Source organism: Hoplias malabaricus, chromosome 12, assembly GCF_029633855.1.
Source record: "Hoplias malabaricus isolate fHopMal1 chromosome 12, fHopMal1.hap1, whole genome shotgun sequence".
NCBI lineage: Eukaryota > Metazoa > Chordata > Actinopteri > Characiformes > Erythrinidae > Hoplias > Hoplias malabaricus.
In genome coordinates, this window is record NC_089811.1 from 41,032,691 (window position 1) to 41,043,027 (window position 10,337).

At 36.8% G+C, this 10,337-nt stretch overlaps 2 protein-coding genes across 2 annotated transcripts; both read left to right on the top strand.

Annotated features, from left to right (window-relative positions):
• The first annotated feature begins 5,323 nt into the window (after positions 1–5,323).
• Positions 5,324–6,196, top strand: tas2r201.1 (taste receptor, type 2, member 201, tandem duplicate 1). The gene has a single exon (XM_066685948.1). The coding sequence runs from the start codon at positions 5,324–5,326 to the stop codon at positions 6,194–6,196; it is 873 nt and encodes a 290-aa protein (XP_066542045.1).
• A 2,841-nt stretch (positions 6,197–9,037) lies between these two features.
• Positions 9,038–10,027, top strand: LOC136710450 (uncharacterized). Its single transcript, XM_066685949.1, has one exon. It carries the CDS (start codon positions 9,038–9,040, stop codon positions 10,025–10,027), a length of 990 nt encoding a protein of 329 aa, XP_066542046.1.
• Positions 10,028–10,337: the final 310 nt, after the last annotated feature.

The window sequence follows — 10,337 nt, forward strand, 5'->3', positions numbered from 1 at the left end:
GCAATGATAAATTGTCTGCTCTACAATCTTTAAACCCTGCCTATTACCACCTAATTTGATTCATGGTGCTCTTGTCTTTGTTTGATGTGGTGAACACATTAACAAAATCAGGTGGTGTTGCGCATGGCCGACAGTGAATGGGTAGGATTAGCCCTTATGTGCAGTATAATCCTTCAAGCATTTTGTCTGGTCTGATCCATTTCCAATGTAAATCTACATGGAAACTGATATAGGGCATTATACAGATCATTTTCATACTTGTTACAGGAGTGACAGCCTGTCACCAATCATTGCAGATTCCTGGCAGAAGGAGTGGCTTAATTGAGATGATAAATGAACACAAATTCAAGCAATTGCCTGTCATAAATGTGCCTCAGTATCTATGCATCTTTTGTAGCAAAGATTAGGGTATAGAATATTAGTCTTCTTTCATGAAACTTGTTCATTTCATTCTAATAACGGAGAATATACAGTTTGTTAGAAAAAAAATACAAATGCAACTATAATAGCTTATAAAAATACATGAAGTATAGATTGTTAAAAACTGATTTTAGTGGAGTACCTCATCACTAGAATGTATTTAGTGTATATTTACAGGCATTTACTCTGATTTGCAAATTACAATTTGGTTCTAATTGAAGTCAAAATGATCATTAAAGAGATAAGCCATGTGTTGCTCCACTAAAACGTGAATAGATATGAAGTCCTGAATTGCTCGTGCTTCTTAGCAATGAGAGCAGTTTGCATTGTAAATACACTGTGACAACAGCCTTGTCGTAAAGTTTTCATAGTTTTCACAGTAGGAGAGGTGTGGATTTCTGCTTACACACAATAACAGAACGAGACCCCATAATGAAATTCTATTCAATCTTCCATGTGCAAATGAAACTGATGATATATTTGACTCAAACACTTAAAGCTAATAAAATGACGCTGTGAGACATTGTTTGGCCTGTCACATGAGCTACGAATAACAGCCAGACGCAGTTAGCCATTACTAATCCATACCATATAGTTTCTGTCAGATGCAAATGCATACTTGTCTTGTAATAAGCAACAGTTTGACCCATGATCTTTCTACCGTTTCTATTTATTGCTTTATAGTAGCTGTTATTATCATATTTGTTTCTCTTTTCCTTAAAAACTAAAGGAAATGCCCAGTGGGAGACTGTATTTATTTTTTCTGCAGCATACAGTTCAAAAAATGTATTAAGTCAGAGGGACACCCACTGGCATTAGTTCTACAATGCACATAGATACAGAGATATAATTTATTGTCTAATGACGATTTTAAGCAATGGTAGTACACATATAAAAAGCGTGTTGGGTTTATCGGTGATGCTGCAGATGAACCAGAGAACCAAAAATTCATAAATGTCTTCAAGGACTGTGGAGGGTGCTGCTATACAACGTAAGATGACAGTTTGAATTCTTTATTTGGCATGCATTTGTATTTACTTATACAATAAAAGTCTTCACTTTTCTTGGCTAACAGTTTCAGATATTGATCTGCCTAATACACACACAAAATAATTCCACATGTGGAAAATTGCCTAAGTGCTCCTTCACCAGTATTTTGCTTGTAGAAAGATTCCTCACAGGTTTCTCTTCATGTTTAGTGCAGTATCCTGTTTTGGTAACATATTAACACCAACAACAGCCATGAATAATAGTCTTTGGAAAGTTAAACACACTGTGGGAGTGTTGTTTTAAAGAAGGACACACCTCCTTACCAGTGGACAGCATATATGTTGGACTTGTGAAGATAGCAAGCAATGATTGAGGTAGCTGTATATTACTCTAAGGATTGCTTTTCCTTCTGAAAGGTCACTACATTTTTTACTTCAAGAAGGAGGTATCTGTAGAAAGTTGCAATCCATAAATGTAAGCAAAATGGCTTCTAATGCTGCTTCAGTTTTGGTCATTGAAATGAGTTCCATGTTTTTTGCTGCAGTGAATGTGCCTCTCTCCGTAGTCAGCATCATTATGAACTTATATTTCATTTTCTGTATGGCCTTTCCTGACCAGGGCTCAGAACCTCTGAAGCAACCCCTTAAGGTTTTACTGGGATCAATGTTTGGATTCAGCACTGTTCTTCATGTCTGCAGCCTTCTTTGGGCTTTAAGGGATTTTGTATTTTTTTCCTTTTCAGAATTTAATATTCTGTTTACCTACATTGTTCTAGATCTTGTTCTGTTTTCTGTAAGGGCCAGTGTGACTTCCTCTCTTTGGCTGAATGTGTTTTACTACAGCCAGATTGTTCCTGCTACGTGTTCGGTCTTGATCTGGTTGAAGAAGAATATCAGACTCTTCATATACTTTGCCCTGATCTTAGAAAAAACATATAATCTGCTTGACTTTGTCCTAAACATTTCAGATTTTGCTCTTTATTTTACTGAATATTTGAGATATACAGCCAGTAACAACACCACAGGCACAAACCAGAACAGATCATGCACACGTATTTTACTGTCTGATATAGTGTTGGTCAATTTTTGGATTCGGTTAGGATTAAATGTCTTCAATCTTTGGGCAATGTCAGCAGCAAGCTTTGCAACTATTCTCTACCTGTGGAGACATATGAAGAGCATGAAGAACAACAGCACATTCTCCACTCCTAGACTACAGAAGCAGATGAGAGTGACCACCACAGGCGTTATACAGGCTCTCCTTTACTTTTTCTGCTCAACCTGGATGATGCTTGATGCACTCCTTAGAATTAAATTGCCAATATCTTTTGATATGAATCGGCATATGCTCTGTACTGTCATTTCTGTGTACTCTTTTGCGACATCCATTAATGTGTGTGTTGGTCAGTCAATGTTTCGGCAGCAGATTGCGCATCTTTGGAAAAAAATCAAATCTTATTCCATAATTTGTAATCTGAATGAATAATAGTAGACTAGCAGACATTCACTCTTTCATTGTCTGTAACCCTTATCCAGTTCAGGGTCACAGTGGGTCCGGAGCCTACCCGGAATCACTGTGCGCAAAGCAGGAACACATCCTCGAGGGGGCGCCAGTTCTTCACAGGATGACAAACACTCACATTCACTAGCATCACTAGACAATTAAGCTTCTTTCTCACTCTTTTTTCAGACCTGTACAAATAAATGAGTGTTTCTGTCCGTTCTTCTGCTCTGAACATACAAACCTATGTGACAATTGGAACAGATAAAAATAAGAGAAAATTTAAATCAAACTAAGTAGCTGGTGGTGTTTGATAAACTGACCAGCCCAGTACCCAGACCTCAACATCACGGAATGTGTTGAGGGTTTCTTAAATCATGCGGAGCAGAAAAGCTTTTAAAACTGAATGTAGATCCATAACGATTACTTTAAATAATGAAAAGAAATGTAGTTGTAAAGGCAAAGTGTGGGCACGTTAATACTGAAAATGTAACATTGTACTTAGTACTTAGGTGTGGAGGGTTCTGGATTTTTTTAGCTTCCTGTTGCTAAAACATTTGTGTTTAACTTGTACTTTAGTGGCTGTTTTGACTGTATATATATTTTTGGGGGGGTTTGGGTGTAGAGTCAGGTGTCATGTAGGTGGTTTCTGACATAAATTTATATTAGAATTGTTACTTTGACCTACTCAGTTGCTGTATGTGAACAACAAGTTGTGTTTCTGTTTCATCCCTCATCATATTCACTATTGAACATCTTTATTTATATTATATTGTAACATATTGTATTTATATTACATTCAGAGTAGAAAATTGTGTTGATTTAATAAGTTACATTTCATCTCCAGGGCTTATATTATGTTATTCAGTTTTACACAGTTCCATAAAGAAAACTTATATTCACCCTATCTTCTAGAGGAGAGAATGTAAAGAACCTTTTGGGAATAAAACTGGTCTGTGCTGTACCTCTACTGTACCTTTTTTGAGTGTATAAGCAAAAAGATTCACACAATAAATTTAATAAGTTTAGGAATGTAATTCGTGGATGTACAAGACTGCAACAATCAAAGGGAACTCTGATAAGTTTCATATAATTTTGTAAAATGTTACTATTTATAATGCTGTTGCTCCTATGTTGTTCCCGAACAATAAAGAAATACATGAAATTCCAGAATATGATTTGAGAATTTAGCCTGCATTATTCCAATATTTTATTCCCGTGTTTTAATTGTACAGTGCATTAAATAACAAAATAAACAAAAAGGTTTTAATTTAATCGTATTTTTAAATTATATTTGTTGTATATTGTAGTACCACCTCACTGTAGAAAAGATCTTGTGACTACCACTCTCTCTCTCTCTCTCTCTCTCTCTCACACACACACACACACACACACACACACACAGCAAGTAGTTTGGCATGTTATTTTTTCTCATGCCTGCTTTAATACACACATTTGCCTCTGGAACATGGAGGTGTTTCTTTGTCTGAGCTGTGAGCTGCACACTGCAAATTTCTGATTTAAAACTTGTGTTCGAGCTTCGTTGTGTTTGATGTAAACTCTCTCGCTGAAACATTTACTCAACAAATTAAGAGATTCTAATTCAAATATCATATAAATTAAAACTCCTCTGAAATATTATAATAAAATAAAACAAAAACATGGTCTCTTCAAACCAGTCTGTTCTGCATACACATGCATCTGTTTGATCTCTTCCAATAATAAAAATAAATTTTTACTTGTAATTAATCATGAGTTATTACAGATTGTGCTTGTGATTAACTTGGTTACATTTTTTTAATCGACTGAGACCACAAGAAAATAATCATCCTGACCTCACTTATTCTCTCTAGAAGATGGTCATCAAACTGTCATAGTTCAAAATGTTCAGACATGTAGTGAAAACTCTTGTCAGAAGAATGGAGGGACACACTTACTATTAATAAATTTCACACTTCACATAACTGTCAACAAAGATTTGGTCAAATAATGTACATTTAGTGCACCACAGTCTCCTCCCAGATTTTTTTTTATCGGTTCTAAATTCTCAGTGGGCCAGCAGTATAAATGTATATCTAGTCAGGAGTATAAAAAATTCAAGCTACTTACTATTCAAATTTAGGTAAGAATTCATGCGGACAGCCACTGTCGAGAGACATGCAGATTTACCAGCCTGACTCGGTCTGATTCCTTTTAATAGAAGGGGGCGTTATTAAGAAGCAAACATTGTCTTACAGAGCAGAGAACACATATGATCGCCAAGTGAACGTTTGTCGTTCTGAAAAGAGTCGGAGAAATGGCTGTAAATTCCTCTGGAGTTGAAATTATTGGAATGTCTTTCACAGCATTTGCTTCCATGAATTTGGTTACATCTATTTTCAGTATGATCGTTAATCTATTTTGTGTTTTCTGCATGATCATTCCACCTCAAGAATCAGAGCGGCTGAAACAACCTCTCAACGTTTTGCTTGGATCCCTGGTTGGGGGCAACATTGCTGTTCATACCTGCGTTATTGTTTTTGTTTACAACAACCTCGTCTCCTTCGCATCTAAATCATCATGGTTTCTGTTTTACTATGTTTTGCTAGAGGTCTTGCTGTTTACAATGAGGACCAGCGTGACCTCCCACCTTTGGCTGAATGTATTCTACTACTGCCAGATTGTTCCACCTCGGTGTTTCTTTTTCATCTGGCTGAAGAAAAATATAAAAGTTTTTGTGTACTCTGCTCTGGTCATGGATAGAGTCTTCTTTTCATCCAGCTTTATTAGCAATTTATTCTATTATTCCGAACTCGATCGTTTGTGTTACAGTGTCGCAGAAGCTAATTCCAGTCTCACATGCACCAAACAGAATGCAAAAGACTCACGTTTACTGGTGCTGTCTGAGATATTTATGATAAATTACTGGTTAAGACTGGCTTATTACTTGATAAGACTTTGTATGATGTCTGCATCAAGCTGTGCAACTATTCTCTACTTGAGGAGACACATGAAGAGCATGGAGGAGGGCAGCAGCTCGTTCTCTTCTCCTCGTCTCCAGAAACAGATGAGAGTGACCATCACTGGCGTCATCCAGGCTATCTTTTATTTCATCTGCTCAACCTGGGTAATATGTGATGGACCTCTTCGAATGAAGTTACCCAATTTTGATCCAGAACGCTACATATATTGCAGTGTTATCTCTTTGTACACCCTTTGCTCAACCTTAATCCTGGCTATTGGTCAAACAATATTCAGACAAAGAATAGTTCATTTTTGGCAAAACCTTGTAGAAATGACTGACTGAAAGGAGGAGGATGTGAGTGAAACATTGGTACTTTTACATTAATGAAAATTCTCTACAAATGTCAGGGCAAACTTGGCCAAAAAAAACTAAGCAGTATGTGCCAGACTTTTTGTTCATCCACAGCAATTAATTAAAACATTTCTAATAGCTGCATGAATTGTGGTTTGTTGTGTTTTGTCATCTTAAACACTGACACTGCAGGTTTTTTAATGTATAAAGAAGTTATAATTCAATGATGGCAAGACATTTTTTGTTGTTATATCCTTTGGTATTCAACATGAACAGTCATAATTTGACTGGGATTACAGCTGATATAGAGCTGCTATTGCTCATATATTGTGTATACAACTCTGTTTATTAATCCTTTTTAAACGTTCTGACTTTTTGTAACACCATGATTTCACAGTCCTGAACCTGGTTTTTGTACTTTAACACTCTTTATCTATCACACGAGTAATTTGCTTATCACGTAATGGTTCAGTTAGGTGTACTAGATTAAGGGAAGTGTACACCATGTGTATAGTGTATGGGAGTGATAAAATATTTTCAGAGAATCTATTTATTGTTTAACTTTTCCTAATGTTAGTTTTGACAAATGTTAAACAATGCCAAATATTTTCACGAAGATACAATGATAAGTTACTCACTGAAAGCTCACAAAAATCTAATTTCTGCTGCAGTAATATTTAGGTAAAACAAAACCAATAAGGTGTGATTGGGGTTAGAGTTAATATAGCTTGAAATATATGAATATGAATCCCGTTGAAAAATGCAATAAAAATGGAATGAAAAAAAAGTTTGCATCTTAAAATGCAATAGAAACAAGAATCTGTGATTTGTACTTTGCTTTGAGCGGCACGGTGGTGCAGCAGATAGTGTCACACAGCTCCAGGGACCTGGAGGTCGTGTTTTCAAGTCCCGCTCTGGATGACTGTGAGGAGTTTGGTGTGTTTTCCCCATGTCTGCATGGGCTTCCTCCCATGGTCCAAAAACACACATTGGTAGGTGTATTGGTGACTCAAAAGTGTGTGTCGTACTGTGAAGGACTTGTAACCCCTCTAGGGTGTGTTTCTGCTTTGCGCCCAGAGATTCCAGGTAGGCTCCGGACCCACTGCCACCCTGAACTGGATAAGGGTTACAGATAATGAATGAACTTTTTTGTTTTCTAAAAACTTTTTAAAATTTGAACACAAGGACTAATCAAAACCACAGCACATTTGAGGTCAGCTAAGGCTTCCTGAGAAGAGTTTCAGGTTGCGTTTCTTGATGCAGCTGCAAACTGTATTAATGTAAGTAAGTAATGTCATTGAGTATGATTTCACAGTCCTCTTTTCAGGGCTGTTTATTGTGCTATCAATTTTTTAAACTGATTAGACTTTTTCATAATATCTTGGTATTTTTCCCCATAGAAATAAATGGCAGATTTTTGGAAAGGACACACTGATGTCAAATTGGGCACCTCTCTCACACACGCACTAAGAGAAGGAACACTGCTCCCTTCCTCTCCACTGCTCCTGCACTACTTTCTGTGCTACGAGGGACGTCTGAACCTAACGTATTTGGACGAGAATTTTGGCAGCCAATGTTTTAGCTTTGACTCCAACACACTAGCATCAGCTGAAAAACCTTTCAGTGGGTGGCAGCTCATGTGTAAATTAGGGATGGGGCTGAACGAGGAACACATTTGCAGCCAAAATAGTTTGATGCCTTGAAAAATTTGAAACACACCTTTACTGCGCCACCTGCTGTTCGAAATACTACACTACAGTACAACTGCCCGTTGAACTGGGTTGATCTTAAGCTGTTTTTGTTTTGTTTTTAATCTTTCTTGCTTTTTACGTATTATGCAGATTCAAATGGCCACTCGAAATACTCTCACGCTGATGCCGTCTCCAGTCAAAAACCCTCAAATACGGAGGTGTGTGGAGGACCTTTATACTCTTTCTGTAGTTTGGGAATAACTCCTGATACTCAACCCAAATACTAGGTCCTTTTTATTGTTTTTTTAAAAGAAAGTCAACCAAAAATACACGCATTTTTTTTTTGTAAATACAGGCATATTACATTTTGTATTCAGCTCGTTGTCTCTAGCAGATTTGGACTGCGCATGCACAGAACATCATGCTTGTGTCCATTTTGCTGACAGCTCTAATATTTTACTAATTTCTTCATCGTATATTTGTAAAGAGACATATCTCTCTTTGCTTGTGCTCCAGTTGTTTAAAACTGTAAAGGACAGTGAGGAAAGGCTAACTCATGTTAATGTGTGTTTAAAGTTACTCACTCTTGAATATAAAGCTTGTCTTTGCTTTTGAAAACGGTCTCTTTGCTGTCGTTAAGTCGATGATGTATTGACCGCGTGAAACGTCACATCCGGGTCCAAACTCAGTTTGGTTAACTTAGTGATAAACTCATTAAAAAGCCTGTTCATTTAGGAGGACTGTGTTGTTGTTTTGAAAATAAAAAAAAGAGGAGAATGTTTTGTTAAAAGTGGGTTTAAGAACATATTTTAAACTCATAAGAAATAGTGAAGTGTTATGGGCTTAGACTTGCAAAAAATGACCTGTGAGCATCGCGGCTACTAGACTTTCTGATAATAAATAACAAAATGTGGAGTATGAATAGGAACAGAAACCCACTGGATAAATAGCATAATTAATAATAAACAGGGAAAACAAAAACACCAGACTGTGGAAAGTGTACTTTGCATTGCAAATACAAAATGAAAATGACTGGTCCATCCATTACATCCCTGAAAACGCTGAATTAAGAACTGTCTAAAGATAGAATTTATGACATGCTCTTAATCAATTGTAATTCTGGACCAATAAGATATTTATCATGAATCCCAACAGCTCGAGCTATTTCTCTGTGGCAATGAGTGCGAAAGCGTTTGCTTTAGTGAATGTGCCTTCTTCTGCTGTCAGCATTCTTCTGAACATCTTTTTTGTCTACTGCATGGTCGTTCCACAAAGAGGAGCAGAGCAGCTGAAAAACATCCTCAAGGTTTTACAGGGATCACTTGTTGCTTGCAACATTACCATTCATTCCTGCAGCATTTTAATTGTTTTATGTGACTTTGTCATACGTGACCTGACTGATGTTTTCATGTTATATGTTTTGCTTCATTTGATTTTTTATGTTATGTTGTATGCCATGATGACCATTGTTACTTCCTGCCACTTGAAGAATACGTTTTATTTCTGTCAAATTGTTCCTCTTCAGCAGTCCTTCTTCATCTGGATTAAGAAGAACATTAGAGCATTCGTATACACTGCTTTGATCTTAAATGCAACCTTCTGTTTGTTTTGTTTGGCAGTGGACATTAGCAGTGCAATTGTGGTTTTAAATTTCTTATCAGGACAAATTAATTCCACAGATGAGTTTTCAGCAGTACTGAATTCCCTCCAAATAAGCTCTAACATAGAATTGGTGGACATATTTTGTAGGCTAGGCTACATGTTTCTCAGCATTTTTGTAACCTTGGTTTCGGGTTCTGCAACAGTTCACTACCTTTGGAGACACATGAAGAATGTGGAAGAGAGTGGCTTATTCTCTGCACGTCTGCAGAGACAGATGAAGATGACTATCATAAACATCACAGCACAGTTGCTCATGAATTTCCTCTTCTCAGATGGGACTGTAATCACTGAAATTGTAGCAAACTTTTCAGCAGTGTTTTTTGACTGGAATGGATATATCATCTGCACCCTAATCTCTTTGCACTCTTTTGTGACGACCATTAGCATGGCTGTTAATCAGTCAGCGTTCCGGAACGGTATAGTTCTTGTTTGGCAAAAATTCTCCAGACTCTTGTCACTAAATAATTAAGGGCTTTTTCGTAGAGATGCATGACTGTGTGCAAAATGTATGATGTGTCTGTCAGACAGAAAAACACCTTAACCCAGTAAAGGTATGTGTCAACATACTTTTTGTCATAATGTACAATGGCATATAGCAGGATATGTTCACTTTTAATTGTCACATCAATAAACTTTGAACTTTGAAAAGTTGAACTATTGGGTTCCTGTATAAAAGTTACTTAGTAGCAGAGGTTTGCTCTTCCAGGATTTACCTCTTCCAGCATAAAACGTTTTACACAGGAAGGTCCCTGATCCACTTTAGTACTTTTTGAAAATAA

Coding starts and splice junctions, on each gene's coding strand:
- tas2r201.1 (XM_066685948.1), top strand. CDS start 5,324: ATGATCATTCCACCTCAAGAATCAGAGCGGCTGAAACAACCTCTCAAC.
- LOC136710450 (XM_066685949.1), top strand. CDS start 9,038: ATGAATCCCAACAGCTCGAGCTATTTCTCTGTGGCAATGAGTGCGAAA.